The following is a 21,672-nucleotide window of genomic DNA, read 5'->3' as shown; positions in this document are numbered from 1 at the left end:
GGGGGGGGGCTGTTGGAGAGATGACTGAAGGTTTTTTAACGGTGCTCTATGTTCCTGGACGGCACCCCTCAGCGCTCGCTCATCAGAGCAAAGAACGACAACAAATGCATGTAAAGATTTGGCTGGGGTGGGGGGTTGAACTGATGCAGAGAGAGACACACACACACACACACACACACACAAACGGGCACACTCTGTGCACTCACACACCCAATGAAGCATCCATTTAGACGATTACTTGTGTTTGAGGCACAACAGCCTTCCTTCCCTTTTCTCTATTCTCAGATTGAGTGATTGGCGGTGCGGGTGTAGCCGGGTCCATTTCTCCCATCGCTTCCTCTCTCCTCAGTTCTGGACCATTAGCAAGAGCAAGAGCCCGGGGAGCTCAAACGTCCAGCGGAGCGGGTCATGAGGCCCGGTGGCACACTGACAGACACTTCCCATGCGCACATTAACACATCACACTATTGCCCTGCATTGGCTCAGCTTGAGTTCTGCCGAGCGTCGCGTGGGTTTGTGGATAAGCAGGCAGACTCAAAGGGATTCATGTATGAGATCAAAGAATGGAGGGGGAAAAAAAAAAGCTGCTTTAACGTTCGGAGCTCGAACATTTCTAGACTGAATTAGTCCCGTACCGTCAAAACAGCGCTCTGACTTTGTGAGACACCCACCTGTCTGGCGTCCTCCTCTTGCCGTTCTCGTTAACGTCCAGCAGGAGTTCAGAGGAGTCCACCGGGGAGGTGGTGCTGGTGTCCAGGAGCAGCTGCTCGTGCTGGGCCAGGTACTGAGCCGGGTTCTGCTTGGCCAACCTGGCACAGTGCAGCAGCTCCCTCTGAAGGAGCGGCAGGTTGGCCTGGAGGAGAAGATGTCACCGTATTACCCGAGGAAAATGGATGATCTTTTCTGACAACCATTTCTGGCAAAGATGTAAAAGTATAAACATCACGTTTGTCTTTTTGCCTGTGAAAAAATACTCTGTCACTCACTCACTGGTTTTTACTGATAACTATACTATGATATTTCGTTTTTGTTGAAAATTAAGAACGGGACAAAACAATTAGATCACTTTTCAATTCTTGAAAGTCCCATTGGTGTTAAAAGTCAAGCTCTTAGAAGAGAACATATGGAGTTGGACTATTCATGTTATTCATGTCTAAATATAAATCAATATAAAGTGTATACATCAATATCACATAACTAAATTACAACAGATACAGTGAACCAGACTGATGAATCCATTTAATCTAAAAAGTACAATAAAAGCTTTTTCCTTGTATTTTCATACCAAAAGCACCATTTTCCAATAACAACAGAGGTCCACTTCTTTCATGTCGTCGGGCCCTGGTTTGCTCATTACCACTTCCTGAGACTCGGAGTGCATTAACACCTCGCAGTGCATTCTCTTTTTTAAAATAAAGAAAAAGCCGCTATTTCCAGTCTCTCTGACACAACAAGCGGGCGCGCTCTCCTGCGTGGAGTTAGCGGGTCATGCAGGCACGTGCGCGCCGACTTCAAAGACATCTGATGGGCGACGTTTTGAAGCAAGAAGATGAAAGGGTTTCGTCAGACTGGTACAGAATGAGAGAGGCGACTATGTTGGCGAGGTACATCACACCTTTCTAAGTTCTGGCTCAGTTCATTTTTGTTTTGTCCTCAACATAATCTCTCTCCGAGTCTCATGCTCTGTTGATTCCTTTATTTTCTTCTTGTTTTATAATCTATAATGTTTCTTTTGTTCTTTCGTTCCTCCTGTCATACATTAGCTCACACATTTGTGTCTGTTTCTTTGACCATTTAATAACAACTGAATACAGAAATAATACTTGCAACCGGCATGATTTATTTAGCGCGAATTATGTTTCATAATCTTACAAAATCCCTCTCCAGCAATTGGCTGCTGTAATATAAATGCCAAGCGCTGGCCTTCGCTTTACCTGCTCGAGTTAATGGTCCGTTAATAGTTTATGATCGTAATTACCCTCTGAAAAAAAGAAGAAGCATAAAATAGATTGCTTTGACCCTGGCGAACCCATCTTTCATTAATTCGAGGTCATCCTAATTGCCAGAGATGTGGGATGCATTAACAAAAAGTCAGTCAAGACTCGCAGGCCATTGAAGAGACTGGATCATTTTTAACGTGACAAAGTGTGGCGCTTCGCTTTCGTTATGGCAACCAACATCTGCACCGGCGTGAAAGGAAAAATTCAAAGTAGTATTCAGCGGTTACATCTTAAATCTGCCCGGGATGATTTATTGTGAGAACACTGGATTTGTCATTTTGTCAAACGATGCCAAGAAACTATTGAGAATATGCCCACATTCAGGATATGCTGCACTTCATCAACTTTCTGCCTCTGTGTAATACGCAGGAGAATCTAAGAGACGTCTTTATCGTCATATTTCAGTTATTTCCTGTCACCACTTTCTCTCTCTCTCTCTCTCTCTCTCTCTGTTTAGTTAAATGTGTTTACTCCTCTGTCTCAAAGCACTTCTCCAACTTCGTCACGACGCAAGGAAAACAAAACACTTGACAGGGGAGGAGAAAAAAAAAAAAAAAAGAAACTAGAGAAACACTGATACTCTGTAAGTCTGTTGTCTTGTGTTGCGGGCGACCCGCCAACTCATCACGTCACCGGCGCTGCGCGGTTTATGATTGCCTCCTTCCAGTAAAAAGCCCCTACCAATTTGTGGTTTAGTATTAAGGAAAGGGGAAAAGATTTGAGTGGGTTTGGGTGGAGGTGAGTGAATTGGAGGGGTCGACTTGGTGTAACATTAACATAATGAAAAACTCGGAGCCCTGACGTGCATTGTTGCAGATGTGCGTCAACGCACCTATAAAAAACCACTCCTACACCTCTGACTGATTTCTGCTACCATATGGTGGCTGGCATTAAAGGCTCTGCAGTGGCAAGGCTACTAAAATTAGACTGGGGAGAGAGGCGGAGAAGGAGCGGCGGAGGGAGAGAAGAGTTGCATCTTTGATTCCACAGCCTTCCCAGTGATACACTAACCATCTGGCGAGGACAGGGGAATGGAAGGAGGGACTAGAGGATGGATAGATGGGGAACAGTGAACAGAAACAGCAAAGGGATGAAGACAAAAAGATATGGAGGGAGAAAAAAAAAACAACGACGTGAGCCAAAGCAAAAAACTATGAATACAAAAAAAGGGGAGTCAAGGAGGACACAAAGTCCCCGTTGGTGTTGTTAACAGCCCGTAACAGCCGTTCTAGTGGGACCAACGGCACATCCACTCAGGACCGTAGTGGATAATATTGGCCTGTGAATGTCAATTCACACATGCACACATCTGCAAATGCACCCATGCAGAAGCACAGACAGACAGTGTCAAGTATGAACGGACTGTCTCGTTGCCACAAACAACAAGCCCCTCGTGCTCGTCACTCAGCATGGTAGGCTGGCATCAATAAGGGATGGGGAATAGATGATAAGTGAAAAAAATAGGCAGATTATTTCAGAATAGGATTGAGGGGGGAAATAGAAAGGACTAAGAATAAATAAAGAGGGAGAAAAAAACAGGGCTTGTCACGCAAATTAGCTTTGTGTTAAATGTCATGCCTGCCTCGGCTCTCTATCTCTCAGTTGCACACTGATATTGATCTATGCTTCACCTACACCCCACAACATGATCTACACTGCTGTGCAGTCCATCCCTCAATATGAACCCACAGTCCCATTCTTCATTTTTGACTACCAAAACAAATCATTCCGGCGACACTATCAGTCTTGCCTCCAGACTGCTGTCGTTCCTCAAAGCCTGCAGCAACCAAAAATATGGACCATATGCAAACCCATTGACTTTTTTTACCTGTTAAATGGTTTGTTGAAAATGTATATTAGGCAAATGAGGAATCAATGGCAAAGAAATAGGCCCAAAGAGGCTGGATAGGCGGACATGAAAGTGGACGATGACCTCAGGTCAACCACAAAAAACTTGTTCCACATATTGCAAGTTACATTACAGCCTGAAAACCCTTTGGTCACCCAGTGCTGTCAAGACATTGACAGATTCAAGAGATTAAAAAAAGATGATAGGAGATACAAAATGACAGAAACTATTTAGTGAAATTGCCGAGACATTGAGGAAGAAATTAGTACAATGGATAGTTATACGAAATATATATATAGAGAAAAAGGACATAAATATCATGAAAATCAGTATGCACATCTGCAACTGGGCCGGCTAAAAGATTCCCAGATTGGGAGTAAGGGAAACCTCCCTGTAGCAAATGCATGTTTAAACATTTACCTTCAGAAAGGGGATGACAAAAGGTCGGAGAGGGAAGTTGGTTGCTTCTTGCAGCTTGGAGTGGAATTCTTCGATGGTCAGGGTGGAATTCTGGAGGAGAGACGGAGAGAAAACGCATGAATCCATGTGGAAGGCATTATGTGAAAATTTTTATTATTGGTAGCTGAGCGAGTGTACATCCTGGCCTGGAGTGAATGTTTCAGGCTCTGTAATATAAAGCATATGGGCTCAGGCCAAAAACAACCACAAAAAGACACACGTCTTCAATTAACAAAACAAATACACATGCAGGAGTCCCATCATCCCAACATATTCTGCTTATTCTGAAAGTTGTGACATTTTTTAATATGAAGTATTGGCTCATCTCCTTTAGGTAGTTTTTAGTTTGAAAACACCAAAACAACCCTGTCTGTAACATTAATGACTGACAAGACAGCCAAGACTATTTGAAATATCCAATATGAACTATTCCCACAATGCAGAGCAGAGAGTAAGAGTGAAGGAGAGGGGAGAAAGACCAGAGAGCATCCACATGGGAGAAGTGTCTGCTTTATAACAAGCATTAATTCAAAGCGTGGAAAAAAATCAAGCGAGACGAGGAAGAAACATAAAAAAAGGCAGCAAACATTATTTTTCTTCTCCAACACTCTCTGTGTTATTTCCCAGACCTGAATTTTGTTACATTCAGCCTTACATCTGTTCAACCAGATTGCGTAGGGGCTGTTCTTGACAGCTAGTGAAACCTCCTGAGTCTCCCTCTCCCCGTTACCCCAGCACACAACTAGCTAATTAACGGTGTCACTCTTTTCAATAAGGCAAGGGGAGGGACAGAGACACATAGGAGGGAGAGAGCTATGTAGAGGGGGAGGGAGGGTGTGTGTGTGTGTGGGGGTGGGTGTGGGGGGGGGGTACATGAGCCAGACCGACACAGGAGAGGCATGTGCATGTGCATATGCAGACGGTGAGAATAATAAACAGAGTTAAGCCAAAAGGAGGCTATGCTCTCTGAGGCTAATTAAAAGAAGAAAAAAAAAAATCCTCCCTCCCTCCACATCCTCCGCCTCCTCCTTTCTGCACGACATACAATCACTATTTCTGTATACTCCCCTGCTCGCTGAGGCAATTCTTCTCAGAACACAAAGACGTGTGGTAAATCTTTAGATCCGCGCATGTATTTCAAATTGCCTTCATATAATGATGTCAGCTCGGCTGGAGAAAAAAAACATCTGTCTTATGAAATCTCTGTGGGATGAATGCCGTTTGATGTTTTCAAATTCAAGGTCTAATTCAGGTCTTGACTGTCAACAGGGTTCATAAGTGGTGATTACCTGTAAAGCTTCAATTTGTGCACCCGCTGAAAGCCATTATCATATTTTCTATTAGCTAAATAAAAATGGTGTATTTCCTTTGAGATAAGTGTATATTGAAAGAAAAAAATCCCCATTTGCTTGATTTGTTCTGATGCTTTTGTTCTGAGGGCCTTGTGTCTAGTCTGAAGACAGAAAATCCCAAATCACCGTGTTCATTTTACACTAACGGATGGGTGAGGACTCCGACATAAGAGAATAAAAACAGGAGAATCACTGCTCCGTGACCCCCGCCGCGCGGCAGCCACTCACCACCAGTCCTAGCACCAACGTGCGGACCCGCTCGCCGATTTCGGGCGAGATGTCGTTGCCGAACTGCTGCAGAGTTGTGAGGAAGCGCTTGAGCTTGCTGAGCTGCCGGGCACCGCAGGCCGGCGGCAGCTGCTGGTTGGCCAGTGAGGATGAGGAGGAGGAGCTGGGGCCGTTGCTGTAGCCGTTGGGAGGAGACGTGGCGCCGTTGAGCGCCGTGGGAGAGTGGCTGCTGCCATTGGTTACTGTTTGAGACGAAACAAAGAAAGATGCATTCCATCAGGCTAAGCATTTATTCATTCTCGCTACATGCAAATCACCCCCCCCCCCAAAAAAAAAAAATTGAGCTGAAATATTGGCTTTACCGTTTATCACCAACAAAGAAAACGACAAACACCAGCTGTGCTAAGACCAAACCAGGGATTTGGAATGATTTACGTCCCCCTGAAAACCTTCCCCATCCTCAGCATTTGTTTGCAATCACCGGGGCTCGTTTGATCCTTTGCGGCTTCTCGTAAAGAACATATTTCTGCATTGGGAAGCTTCCTCTCCGCACCTCACCCCCCCGCCAACCTCCCGACCTCGCACAGCAGTCTAAACAAGCAGGGACAGTGCGACACCCCCCCCGTCCCCCCACAACCTCCCCGTCGTGCCAGAGCAGGGGAGCAGTGTGTGTGTGTGTGTGTGTGTGTGTGTGTGTTGGGGGAGTTGGTGTACAAAGAGATACAAGGCGGCATAAAGCTTTCTCACTAATGAGATTAGGTTTTGACTAGCGATCCCCTCACTCCCCCTCTGGCTGCCGTCCAAAGCCGCCACTGTAAAGAGAGGAGGGAGACGAGACACTCAAACTGCATCTGGTAACAATTACGTCGGGTGGAAATCAAAGCGAACTGCTTTGTTAAAACCTTCGGCACGCGTAATGAGGGAGCCGGGCCTTTCCTCCCTCATTGCACGGGAGCCCCGATGCTAATTGCCGAGTGTGAGCGCTTGCAACAGAAAACAGAGAGAGAGACAGGGACGGAAAGAGAGGGGAGGGGGGGAGGCTGAGGATGAAGTAAGAGGGGGGGGGGGGGGGGGTTAGTGATTGAAAGAGAACAAAAATAATGCCTCTGGAGCAGAGAACCGGCACTACAGACGCAGCGTTGAGCACTCTGAGCATTTTGAACCGCAGAGCCTTTGATTCTTTGATTCTAGTGCTCTTCAAGCGAGTGGTTAAGTGTGTTCTTCTAAGTGAATACTAGGGTGTAATTTGCTCGTCATGGGCTGTGTGAACGTCGTGGCAAAGCTCCAAGGCTCCGTAAGCTTGGGTGTTAATGAACTTGTTTGTTTGGAATGGCTGCAATTCGGGAGGCCTCCATTCCACTTGCTACGGACGTCTCATCGTGCTGATTTGTGATTTTTTTTTAACATACTGCGACCTCTGTTTCCTCCGGTTTTAGCATGCCGCTGTGTATATTAACCATAGGTGACTTAACGGTACAATTTGAAGCATTTGGAGGCATCTAGCATCTGTAACTTGGGCTGCAGAGTGCAAAACCACGTAAATGCAGTTCACCTGGCGGTCCTTCAGTTCTTTTACTTAACTTTGTTTTGCAAGCCTTCAGGTTACTTAAAAACACAAAGGGCAACTGCTAATAAATGATAATTATACGCTGATAAAAACATCGTTGTGAATGTGATATTCCATTTCTGCTAAAATATTCCCCCGAAAAGCCACCTACTTTACACCTCTGAGGTGGAATTATACTCATGCATCTGGTGTGCTGCTATCAGCCAGCAATTTACTCATGTTCAACATCCCACCAATGTATATAAAGATGCACCAACCCAACTCTTTCAACTCCTAATTCCAATGCCAATCGGAAACCATCAGTGGTATTGCTCTCTTTTCCTAAATTTAAAATATGAATACTACACTGCATGACACCTCGGATGCAAGGCCAGGAACTGTTGTGACAGAATGAGCTTTGTGGTGAAATTTACAAAGAGACTGTATTTATTGTTGATCAGTTACGTCACGAACAACACCAGAGCTACTCAACAAAGTCCATTGAAACTATGTGGAAACGACTTAAAGACTAAAATGTTCTATTTGCATCAACATTTTCTCGAACCTTTGACAAATGCACCGTAACCACTTAACCCACAACAAATAAAAACCCGGCTCTACTCACATGTGGTGGGCGTGTAGGAGCTATTACGGGGTGCTCCTTGCGTGCTGGGGGGAGGAGGCATGGTGGGGGGGGTCAACCTGGACTGTGTCTTGACGTCCGCAGGTGAGTCGGGCATGGTGGAGCGCTTCCCAGAGCGATCTGAGGGACGACAAAGCAAGCGGTTGTAATGACGATCCCCCAAAAACAGCACGCTGACGACTGGACACGGGACATAACAAAGACCTGAGTGGACACGTGGGAATAAACAGCAGCAGGATTTCCTCTGATAAGAGAGCAGCTGTGAGGTGGGGCCAGAGCAGAATAGTTGCGGTGCTGGATGGCGTCACCGAGTCATCCGTCTGGCCACGATGACGTGATGCAGATGCTCAGACTGTCAGATGATGAATGAGAGGGTGAGAGAGGAGACGCTCAGACTGACACCCGAGAGAGAGGAGCGTAAATCTGCCGCCAGGTACGGGGTGCGTTCCACCACCATCTGGGCCGCCCCGCATGGCCGCTTTACAGAGCAGTGACACAGTACCCTCTACCCCCGCTAACGACTGCAGTGCTCATTACACACACGCGCGCGCACACACACACACACACACACACAATATTCTGCTTTGTATAGCTGGAAACTATAAATGACAAGTTTTCCAATGCACCCAGACGCTTCAACTACACAGACGTTGAATCTAAATTCATTATATTTCAATGAGGACCATGCTATTTTGGTCCCTAAGAGAAGATTTGAGTTATTTATACGTCGGCGATTAGAATCCACCCGAAAGCCACAAAGATTGTCTTGCATCAGAGTCAGGTACCATTTTAGCTGAAACCGAAGCAACGCTTTCACTTTCAGTACTTGCTGGCCCCTTAGTACACATTACAGCCACCAGATGGCAACGCACACGAACAAACTTTACATCGTTGTCTTTGCCTCATTGGAAAATATGTGGAAACGTCATGAAGCACAGTGTCTGTATAGCATTGGGTTCTTTTTTCATATAAATATTAATCACAACTGTTTCAATGTTTTGGGGAGATTTATGCTATCTGTAATGTAGCCATATGGAAATAAATTGGGTTTTTAATTTAAAACTACGAGGAAAGTAAACAAGTAGGCAAACTCTAACTTGCAAACATGCAAATTAAGTGAATGAGTAGAAGACATTCTGTTGCATCTGTTCATTGGATCTCTTTATTTTCGTGGTGATGCTGCTTCAGAAGGTAAACATCCTGCCATTTTCCTTCACCGCTTGCACTAAAAATAATAAGCTATTTCATTTTGGGTGTTATTTTAGTCGTTTTTCTGCGAGGAAAGGGGCCTGGAGGTTAGGAGGGTTTCTCTCTGTTTTTCTCTCAGTTTTAGTCTGCAAATACAAAACAGACTGCATAAATGTTAGCGTTGAACCAACTGTTTGGAGCCACGGTGTTAAGTTTATGTGAAATGAAAGCAAGAGACTGATGCAGGAGAGACAGCATAGCCTGAGCCTGTTAGCCAGTGGTGCACTGTGACAAAGTATTTTAGTCACGCTGGCTAAGCTTTAGCAGGCAGCCAAGTGAGGGATGGAGATGTCACTGAAATAGTGAAAAGAGAGGGCTCCATAACTCCCTTCAAAATAGTTAGAGAGGACATGATGCAAATGAAAGAAACAATCACAAGAATATAAGAAAATAAATACAGTGTGAACGCTTCGTGACCCGCCACGTGTCCAGTAATGTGTCGCTTCTTCAAAGGTTTTACTGAGAAGAACCGGGACAGACATGACTCAAACAAGAGCCTTAAAATGCTCGTTATTTCCCAAGCAATGAAATGAATCAACCTGACTACCTCCCTCAGTCTGTTTTGTGCCTCGCTAGTGAACGGAAATATGCTCATGAGCAAGGCATTCTCACATTCCTGCACAGGTCACACATCTACCTACTAACCATGCACCCGCCGTCTCAGGGACAGCTGATAAAGCAGCACGCTGTCACACTGACTTTCAGATGCAGATCACGACTGGATATCAAGCCTAAAACCTTTTAGGGTCACTTAGTGGCATGAATATATTTTGGGCTGACTCTTACAAAACATCTTATTTCACTGTATTAATTGACTCACTGTGAGAAAGGTTTTTTTTAGCTCTGCAGGGGCTGCGTTTTTAGTTTACTTTTTATTGCATCTTGTGAAGCAAAATGTCAGTCTGTGTTGTAAAATGGATTTGAACGGAACCTTGAACCTTGAACAAAGAAGGATTTAAATAAAACGCGTTTGTAGGAAAGCAGAGAATAAGGGACATGAGGTGAACGCAGAGTCAATGTAAAGGGAGAGAGATAACAAACCTTATCTTAATAGATAACTCTTTTGCTCTCTCTCTCTCACACACACACAACCTCTCTCTAGTCTCCCGACCTGAGAAGATTGAGGAAGGTTTATTTCTCTAATTTCATCCCAGTAAATCTTGACCTGAATATTTATTTTATGAACTCAGGATCTATCAGTGTAGCTGGTGGAGCCTTGAAAATACGAGGTCATTAAAATAAGATGTTCGGGTGACATGACCTCGAGGTAATCCATCATGTTACGGCCAAACACAGAGACCTGACATGTGTAATGGACCCAAGTGAAAGAGAAAGAAGTTACCACATCACAGATGGTTGTATTTATCCTGTTTCACCGGATCTTTGACTTCATACTTCCCATAGATCGGTGTATTGGTTTCTCTAATTGTGTGGTAATTTCTTGGCGCAGTTCACATCGATCTGCTGTTAGATAATACGGTTTCCAATTAGGTTCCATCATCTTATAATGTCCTACTCTTTGTGAATAGTTTAGGAGAAAGATAATGTAGTAGTTGGGTGGAGATGAGAGAAAGATAAACCGTGAAAGCATTGAAAACTCTTAGGGAACTTAGGGAAGATAATAAAATATAAAGAATGAATTAGTGTGAAATTCATGTCCAGGCAATAACTCCCTCATTGTCTCCCTCTCTCTCTCTCTCTCTCTCTTACCCAAATATCGTCCACCTCCCCAGCCCACACGGCTACACTTACACACGGCTGCATATATGTGCACATTCTTTTGTCAATTATGAAAAGCGTCTTCTCGGTTTGTGATTCGATCGAGAGTCCTGCAAAACATAAAAGCAGAATAAAATCAATGTCTTCATACTAACCAACAAGGGTTGCACCCAACCATTCCCTCTGCACTTATTTGAATCAATAGCAAAAGTAATTTACCCAGTATTTGAAAAAAAAAAAGAAGGAAAATCTTACGGCTGAGGCATATTATTGAAAACAGATCACCGCCACACAAGCGTGAATCTCACATTCTCAGCAAACATGGCATGAATAATTTAGATAAAGAAAGAACTGTGCACATGACCGTCAGACAAAACTTTTTATTACAGCAATAGTGCAAGACGGCACAGGGGACTCCTAACTCATACATAATTCATTTCAAAAAGCCCCACCTAAACACACAACCTTAAACAACCTTGAAAACAAAGTCACCTTCAGCCTAATTCACCTGTTAAAAGTTAATGGCTGATCTTAATGCACACGTATCGGTCATTTATTAGCCAGTTACATATTGCAGGCGGCGCAGCGGGTCTGAGGCCAGCCGACGGACGGTACTCCAAGACCTGACAGGTATTGACGGGCCGAGCTTTAATGGGAAGGGACGATGAGTGCTTTGACTTTGCCCAACTCACTTTACGACTTCTCAGAAGTGCTGTTGTCCAGGAATTAATGGATTGAAAAGGATGAGGACGGTTGTGGAAGAGGCATCAAAGAGCTGTAAAATAACAGAAGAGCCTCTCAAATGTGCGCTGATTCACTCGTGGACTCTATGACGGCAGAAGTGGCAAACCTATTGATGGTCATGCTCACGGACGACTGTGATTAATGTCGAACAACAGCCACCCGCTGCGTGTTTTTTTTTTTTTACCAAGAGCGCCATGAGCGAGCTCTTAGTGCAGATCCAGGGCCGCTCTGAATCAGATTCTAACCCACGACAAAATCAAGGCTTTATTGAGGACTCATTATATATATTTGGTATCATTTTGTATGTGTCAAAGGTGATATCTGACTGAACTACGAGCTCCCAGGAGGGAGGAGGTTGTATTTGTCTACATAAAGTAAGGATTACATCAATGGAAGAAGTGCTGTTGCAATGCTGTGTACTAAGAAATATTTCAGTGTATATTTTCACTGTCATGGACATCAAAGAGAGATATTATTTTGTCAAATACTTAATTTACACGATTGTTAAATGGAAACAGTTGTTTCAGAGTTAAAAGTTTTCTGTATTTATCAAGAAAAAAATGTTGAACTGAACTGTTTAACTAATCATGTTGTGATCCGTCAGCTAAAGATTGGGAATTACTCTCAAAGTCTCCCTGGTGAAACATCCATGCAAATGTTGAATTACTCGTGTAACTTCTTTAATCTTTCTACATCCATCCTTTTGATTCTCCCACCGAATCAGAGAAACGACAACAACCTGCCACTCACAAGGATGTCTTCACACTTACATCACCTGTTTGCGTCGTCCGTGATTACGTGATCCTCAATGTTTGCAAACACATCTCTTTCTTTTTTCGCTTTTCTCCCTCCCACTCGAACCATCTTTCAGCCAAGCTCAAAAAAAAAAGAAGATTTTATCGCCCCGCTGACTTGCTGTACGCGCCTTCTCTGAGGTTACATCCAAGTTACATCACTCGCCTGGAGTATATCTAGAAGGTACGCGGCCCCAGTTCAATAAAGTTCAATATACTACAGAGAAGACTTTGCTAATCCACAACTCAATGCAACATAATATCAAAACCAGACCGTGTGCATTTCATCATCGCACACAAAGCTGTGGGGTCATTTCATATTCAAATCACCCCCCAAAGTCGGAATCCAAATCTCCTGACCTTGATATTTTAGATCACACGGAGGCTACAACGACTTCAAAGCCCGTCATCAGGAACCAACAATCTCAATTATTCATTCATGAGCGGCTGCTGTGCAGCTTTTATGTGACTGTTTGTGAGCGCTGCGACGGTACAGTTGGAGACCCAGGAACAGGACGTGATCACAGCAGCAGCAGTGGTTCCATGCCACTTGAGAGAACTTCACACGGGCGAAGCCCATCCTTCAAAACGCCTGTGCACTTCAATCACGCTGGGGGGATTTTTCACCCAGCGTGTTCATGTCAACCCCTGTGACATGAGCAATTTATTGTGCACCGGTGGCTGTGTTAGCTTGCAAGATTGCATGATTCAGACATACAGTTTATATCATCATTATTGGCCCTAAGTGAAAACTATGCATAAGGACCGAGACCCGGAGCCCGGCGCTTAACACTCACAACACCTTCAGCGCACACGTTGGCAAGTGAAAACCGCGTGGAAACGAAGCAGCAGGGAGCCTGTGAATACAGCACTAATGTCCACGACGCGCCGATGTCTGCAAAATGTTTCCTCCAGGTGTGTTAGGCCCACACACACACACACACACACACAGAAAAACACGCACATCCGCAGCACACAATAACGTGTGAGGAGACGGGAGCGGGGCGGACGGTTAATGGAACAGATGCAGCGATACGGACGTGGTTTGATCGCGGCATGCGGTGTGATTTGCTCTGTGTGCCGGGTACAGATGTGGAGAGAGGGAGGGAGGGAGCCGGGGACAGAGGACGCAGGGAAACAAGTCATCTATCGGTATGCAAGTGTAATAACCTCGCTGCTTTTTCCATCATCCCTCTCCTCTAGCGTCACGGCGAGCCAGGTGGAGCAGTATGCAGAGCATGTCCCATCAAATTCCACACGCTTGTCAAGAAGATGGATGGTTTGCAACGCCCCACACACAAGCCGGCAAACGCACAAATACGTACACGGACAAAGGACGCGTGCACAAAGGGCACGACTCTCTCGTTCTCTCCCTCTCTTTCTCATACATACATACAGATCTGATCTGATCTTATTTCTCTCACCAGCAAATGAGGGATTCAGAAGAGCATCAGTGTGATTCCATTTGTTTTCTCTCTCTCTCTCTCTCTCTCTCTCTCTCTCTCTCTCTCTCTTTCTCTCACATTTTCACCATGTTGGTCCCGACTTGGTGACTGGTGGCTTCCCCTCCATCATGCATGGACATGGAAAACATGTGATATAGTCGCCCCATTTGTCACGAATAGCAGTTACTTGTTACGGCATTTCCTGATACTGTTTCTCATAGATATGGCTGGTAAAAAAATTCCACAAAGAAGAAAAATGTTGTTTGCGATTTGCCAACTGACGGAGGTGGCTTCGGTAGTATTTATGTAACTGATGGAGTCAGTATAATCAGATCCAATTCTCTAAGCCCTCGGACCATTGTATGAATATGTTATTCATGATATTTATGTTATCTGACAAACGGCTCGCTAACAAAGTAAAAGTTTTACCTTGAGTCCAAAAAAATTACAGGAGGAATGAAGGTCATAAAAAAAGGGCCGTAGGTTGTTATATTTGGAATAACTAAATGCCTTAAAATACAACTCATAACAATGAAGTCATATGAATAAATAATCTGCAGCATCCATAATTAGTTATTCCCCCCATTGTCATTAAGCTTAACAGTCTTTAAAACACATCTTGTAGAAAATATCTGTTCCTGATCCGAGTTGACAGTTCTTCGCATCTCCCACAATATCTGTATTTTTCTCTGAGTGTAACACTGTGTGTTTACACTTTGTCGAGCCAGAAAAGACAGAAGGAGATTTCTCAATCGCACACAAAGGTCTGAACGCCATCTGTTTCCTCACAGAAACATCGGAACGCACACGCATCCACATATGCGCAAAAGTACATAAACTAAACTGCAAAACACCTCTGACTACGCACAAAGACACACAGACACACACACACACACTCCACAAACTGGACAATAAAACATATGTGGCGCACAACATTAGTAGTCCTTCGATGCTTTTCAAAATATAGATTTATAGTAATGTCTGTTCTTCCCATCTGTTGAAATAACGTCTGTCTTGCATAGAGCAAGAGAGGGGAAGCAAATGTTAAGGAACGATAAAAATGGTTCACAGCGGGTGTGAGGCGTCCTAACAAATCAAACCGATTCCTGCCACTTCTTGTTGCCGTGCAAAATTGAACTGCGGGGGTCAGGCAGTGGGAATAGGTGGCATGAATAAAATAAAGGAGGGTGGAGGAGGGAAAGGAGTCGGTCCGGGAGAGATGAGGATGAAGAAAACAGAGTGAGAGTTTACAATTATTATGGAAATAAAAAAAAACTACAAATATTAGACTTCTTTTATACAATATGTTAAGATGGTTTGAAACCAATTGGAATGTAATTATCATTGAAAAAAATGTATTTTGATGTCAAAATAATGATACAAATGTTTTGGGGAAAAATAAAGCAATTTAAATCAGATGTAAGCCTCGGGGAGCTTACTTTGGCCGTTTTGATGGAAGGAAGCCCTTTGGATACGGCTTCCTTTGTACAGTTTGGTTAGCTGCTGATGACATGCGAGCGAAGCCAAGGGATCCCAAATGGGTCTGGGTGTTTTCCCAGGCAGGAGTCCACGCCAGCAGAGCAGGACTCACACGAAACACTCCACACACACACACACACACACACACACATCATTGTGCTGCGACACACAGCTTTATTTTCCTAAGCTTCACGCACATAGAATGGGGTTACCTATCTTTCCTTTGTGGAATGCTGAATCCATCTGTGGTGTGGCTGAGGATTAATATCGCTGCAGCAATATTTGAGACAACACCATTTAAAGTAGTACTCAACCAAAACCTCACCGTGGGAATCCCATTGCAGGCTGCGCTCCTTTTTTATTTGTGGGTCTACACACACAAGGCTTTTCCTGCTGTAATGGCTGAGTAAAACGTGCAAGGACACACACACACACACAGGCGCTGTGACGCAAGGACAATTTCAAAAATCAGCAATGCATCCATTGCGTCTCACCGATACACACTGATACAAACACACCAGCGCAAGCAGCTATTTGTATCTCCTCACGCTTCATGCAACCCTCTCACTGCGCTCGATTTGAATGAATCTTCAGGAGCAAGATCAATTTTCAACGGACAGTAAAAGCCGTCCTGTTTGACATGGCAGTTATGTTTGGGCACGGACAAAGAGGATGGATGGATAGAGGCGTGGATGGAGTGATGTACAACGCAGGCTGAGTGAGGGTGCGGGTGATGTTTATGAATACAGAGAGGGGTGAAGGTGCGAAACAGATGTGGGAAAACCCGAGGCAGAGAGAAGGAAAAAAAGGGGAAGGAAGACGGGGAAAAACTAGAGATAAAATGAAACGCCCATGAGAGGCAGATGGGGATATCAAGTGCGAGAGGCAGAGGACGAGCACCGAAAAAAGACGGCAGAGGATAACAGTAAAGTGAGAGGGGGGGGGGGGGGGACCAGCCTGTCTGGCTGGTATTTTCAAAATATCACCTGACGGCTGCCATGTGTTTTAAATTACTGCCGGTTAACTATCATCCCCAAAAGTCCCCCCCCAAAATATGTCTGCAATTTATAAAATGTTTTCCAGGGCTCTGCTAAGTAGAACCACATTTGCAAAAGATAAAAAAAAAAAAAAAAAAATTTAACCCTCAACACCCCTTTCGCTGAGAGCCACTACTCTGTTTTCTCTCTATGCCCCTCCCCTCCCCCCTCCCCTCCCTCTTCTCCGCCCTTCCTCCCTTTCCCCTGCAGGAGAAGATGTTTAAAAAAGGGGTTTGAGTCGCATCTGGTGAGCAGGGAGCCAAAGTGGTGGTTGGTGTGACCTCGCATCAGGGCATTTCCAGGCTTACATAGTGTGTGTGTGTGTGTGTGTGTGTTATATGGCGACCATCGTTTGCTAATGGCTCTGAGTGGCTGAGAGTCGAGTATGTCCCGAGGGGGAGGCAGCAGAGGGATGGCCTCTATGCACACACACACACACACACACACACACACACACACACACACAGTACCTCCGCAACCATTCCAGGTCAGCGATGTGTCTTTGTCTCCTTGATCCATTCGTTTCACCCGTCACTGTCTCACCTCCAAACCTCAGCCATCTGAGGCCACTGACTCACAGGAAGGATGGATGGAGGAGGAGGATCCCAAAATGGACGAGAAAAGCAGTTCACAACAGAGCTTTGACACACAATGACCTCTGGAATATGCATATGTATATACAGTATATTATTTTTATAAAACAAATAATATAGAATATATAATAATATAGAACAAAATGAGGATTTGACTTTCTACTGTTTTGAGGCAGTCATCTTCACATTGATGTATTAAAACATATGTAGGAATGTAAACCTTAAACTGACTTTCTAATAGAACAAGAAATGATTACTTTATAATAAATTTACACAATACACCACATGCCATGTGTGCTGGTGATATTTCATGAACACACCGACTAAGTATAAACACATTTTCACCTGCATTTTGATAATAAACTCAGCTTCAGCATGAGGGACAATACCACAATTCATCTAAATTGCGTTGGTCAATCATTTTTCTTGCCTATAAGTTTCACGAAAACACACTAACATTTCTCAGACTCCATAAAAGTCAACGCATCTCTCCGGCACACTTGTTGCCGCCCTCGTCCCGCAGGAGGTACTTTGGATCACTGTCCTTCCCACATCCTGCTCCCACTGTCCATCAAACAACAGCACAAGCACATCTCTGAACTCTGCCACCACACGCACCCCCGACTCTTCGAATAGCATGAGCAAGACAATCCCCTTGTTAGGTTTTTCTGCAGCATCAACACAAATACACACACACACACACACGGAGACTCACACACACAGCCTAACCGCTCTCCAGTGCTACAGATGGATGCCACCACTCTCTCTGGAGCGGTGCCAGCGCCAGCTAGTGAACAGCTTGCCTGGCACCGTGCTCGGCGTGTGTCTATGTGTGTGCCTGCAGAAACAGTAGCGAAATAGCCCAGCACAGATGGGTGGCCAAAATCCCCCCCACCCCCTCACATTACCACCCACACACACACACACACACACACACACACACACACACACACACACATATGGTCCAGAATAGAGACGCACACGCAGATCGACACACAGTGTCTTAGTTCTGCTTAAGTGTTCCCGACCTGGCACACGCTGCCGCCTGCACAGCTGCTTCCTCAGAGGCACACACACTTATACACTCACTCACACACGGTGCACACACAGCGGAGGATTGCAGTTACACACACTTACATCTGTGCTTAGTTTACACTTCCTGTTTAAGGCATGGGAAGTATAAAGTCCACACTCCCAACTCAGACACACACGCACACACGCACGCGCCGACATACGCTGACAACACCAGCAGAGCCCACACACAGGCAAACATATGCATGCCTTTGCATCTGCCACACAGGCACACACAGGCACACACAGCAACGCGGTGCTCTGGCCTCAGTGGCTGTTCAATCTCGTATGTAGCCGCTTGTTTGAGTGAATCATCAAGGCATTCAGTTGGAAAGCCTCCAGTGCTGGCAACCTGCCAGCAGAGGCCTATAGATCAGCATGATCAGATGAGTGTGTTAAGACACTTCACTGTTTAATGGTTTGACAGTGAAATTAAGGCATGAAAGCTCGTTCTGGAACAATAGAATCACCGGAATGTAATTACAACGCAGTTGTGCACAGTTAAAGCCGCTTTGATTCTCAAGGTGTGACGTGAATCCTCGTGACAGGCAATGCGACGTTGCCTCATGCTTTGACTGTGCCTTTCCGTCTGATGGAGCTGTGCCGTAACCGAAAAGCCGCTTCCGAACCACATATTCCAAAAAAAAATGTTGGTGGGGGGGTGAAATGAGGCTCTCAGAAGATCAAACCAAGGCAGAGGAACCGTAACCACTGAATAAGTCACTTGGTGGAAGGCCTGCCAGTCACTCAATGAGCTCAGGCGGCTGGCAGCAGGTACCCTCGCCTCGGTGCGTAGGGGAGAGCGTGGTGGCTGGCAGTGCCAACTGTGCGCTGGGTCGCCGTGCCAACTCTGCCAGCCTTGCGGTGTCTGTTGCCATCTGGGAAGAGCAGCTCGGCGCCCATGCAGCACCTCAGCTCAGCTCAGAGGGCAAAGAGATAAACACACACAAACACATGCGCGGATTCGCACAAGGGCAGAAATGCACTCTGCATTCATGCAGCATGCGCACACTTATGCATGGCATCAACATACGCGCGCGCGCGCACACAGCCGGCCGCTGACAGCTCACCATCTGCGTGCCGCCTCAGACTTCTCCCTCTGCTTCCTTCTCTGCCCTTGTTTTCGCTTTCCTAAACTCTCGCTCCCTCCCTCGCATTCTTCCATCGTGGCTCATCTTATACGCTGAATTCCTAAGCCACAGATCCCTGCGTTGTGTTACCATGACCACCTGTGTATTGACACTTTTCTCTTTTTTTTTTTTTATACATCCCAGACGTATAAGATTAAGATGAACCGGCCTTTTTCAGGTCTTTTTCAGGTTAACTACAATTGAACAAGACAGGAAGTGTCCACAGAGGATCTCTTCCTCTCTCGACTTCCTTTCCTCCCTATCAGATGTACAGATGAGATGAGAGACCATAAGAGATGTCCTTAAGTGGTTTTGTTGCAGTGAAACACATGTGTGCAGGCAGGCGTATAAAACCTGCAATACATCACACAGGACCAGAAGGGAAGATGTATAAACATTTGACAAAGGGAGTGAATGTACGGTGGAATGTCCTTTCATCTCCGTCATATTTCACATTTCCTAATCGGAGACGAGGGACTGAAAAACAATGTACAATGTAGAGAGAGAAATAGGCCGAAAGTAGGAGAGGAGATGGGATGTGAGAAGGTAATATGAGTTCAGCACCGTGGAATTCACATCAAAGAAAAGCTACAGCGGCTCTTCACCAGAGTTATGCCTTGGCCCAAGCGCTCCGTCATGTGTTTCTCGTTTTAAGCCCTCTGAACAACCGTTTGCAAATGAAGGGCCAAGGAGAGAACTACACCCGTATAGCCCATGTTCACGTGTATGATTTAGCACATTTGCTGAACTGAAGAAAAAAAAAAAGGAATGTGTTACTTGTGCACAGATGCACTACATTTATCCCTAAATCACAGTTTAACGGCTTGGCTTTTCTCCTCGACAACACAACAGCTGTAACATTTTCAATCGCCAAGCTCCCCCTCTCGTCCGATTCCTCGCTCTGTTTGTTTGTTTCCCTCTCACTGGCCACCGCGACCTGCAATAAGTGGTTCCTTCTGCCACCATCTACACCCCCCCCCCCACCCCACACACACACACACACACACACACCACCTCTCATCCCTGCGGCAACTGCATAACACCGTCAGAGCGATGTGCGATTGAACACTTTCCCCCCACTCCAATTATTCTTCCTCTTTCTCCTCCTCTATCACCCCCCCCCCCCCCACCTTGAACCACTTGTTTTACCGTGCATCCTCTGCTATGTCTGTGCTCCTCTCCACATCCAGTCCCGGCCAAAAGCACCACATGCTCTGGCAGCGGCAGGAGAAGAAGCCTCATTACAAACGAGGAAAATCCATTTGTGAGCAGCCTGCTGCTTCTCTGGCCCCCTGTGAACTCTCCGGAGAAGAAATGCCCCACATCTCCCCTCTTCCCAGCCTTCTTGGAATTCCCTTCTTTATAGTGCAATTATTCCTTTGCTCTTCTTGAGACTTAGCCGGACTACCGTTAGATTTGCTCATGGTCTGATTCACTAATCAGGTTAGAGCTCACCATGTAATAGTGTATTTGTATTTTGATTGTGTGCAAAAATAAAAGCAGAATAATGCTTTGTTTTCTTGCCTTAAATTATTACCAAATAAAATTGGAATAAAATGACGAATGGTGTCCGTATAACCCACTTGCTCAGTTACACACCACGTAAGTACATGCCATGATTAACAAACGTTAAGAGGGCTCCAGTGTTTTTTCTTTATTTAGCTTTTGTTCTTCACTGACGGAAGGAAATATCGGACTATTTACCAGTTAAATTGTTTACTATGTTCACAAGTGAGAACTTTGTTGGGGCTTGGCTAATAGTGTATAATAGTGTTTCAACTAAAAACAGCTGCCTCCTCTCGCTGGAAACAACATTGCCGAGAGTGAACACATCATCCACTTTATAAAAGTAAAACAAATGATCATAGCAGCTTTAATAATAGTTTAACGTCAGGCTCTACACTAGCTTCCTTATATGATACAGATAGCAGATGTTACTATAAGCATTGGCAGAGAATGGATAATACATCCAGTACCTACTGGAAACATTTGTCATTTTTGTTCAGTGACCTCAAACTCATCTCGATCCATTCAGTTAAACTAATGGTTTGAATCGATTCTCAACCGTTTGTGCAGATAGAAAATGAAGCATTCCGCCACTTCCTGTCATTTTCTTCCACCGAGGCTCCTTTTCCTTCTCCCATCTTTTAAAAGCTCCTGTTTCTTTTCACCCATCATTCCTCCCTCCAGTGCTCTCTCTCCCTCTCTCGTTCTCCCCTTCTGCTCAGCCATCATCACAACATCTGATTAACATATGTCTGGGCTTTCACTCCCCGTCAGCTTGCAGGCATCTGCACACATGCGAGCTCACACATTCACACAATCTCATGCATCA

General features: G+C 45.0%; 1 protein-coding gene across 4 annotated transcripts in view; it reads right to left on the bottom strand.

The window, feature by feature from the left end:
* Window positions 1-21,672, bottom strand: part of runx1t1 (RUNX1 partner transcriptional co-repressor 1) — a 50,118-nt gene that overhangs the window by 12,368 nt on the left and 16,078 nt on the right. For all 4 annotated transcript variants that reach the window (XM_037474315.2, XM_037474316.2, XM_037474317.2 and 1 more), the window contains exons 2-5: window positions 8,060-8,197; window positions 5,889-6,130; window positions 4,270-4,359; window positions 672-853 (exon numbers count right to left, since the gene is read on the bottom strand). In XM_037474315.2, coding sequence (XP_037330212.2) covers window positions 672-853; window positions 4,270-4,359; window positions 5,889-6,130; window positions 8,060-8,197 — 652 coding nt within the window. The remainder of the gene's footprint in view (window positions 1-671; window positions 854-4,269; window positions 4,360-5,888; window positions 6,131-8,059; window positions 8,198-21,672) is intronic.

Source organism: Pungitius pungitius, chromosome 17, assembly GCF_949316345.1.
Source record: "Pungitius pungitius chromosome 17, fPunPun2.1, whole genome shotgun sequence".
In the NCBI taxonomy this organism is placed as follows: domain Eukaryota; kingdom Metazoa; phylum Chordata; class Actinopteri; order Perciformes; family Gasterosteidae; genus Pungitius; species Pungitius pungitius.
This window is presented reverse-complemented; position numbering and strand designations above follow the sequence as displayed.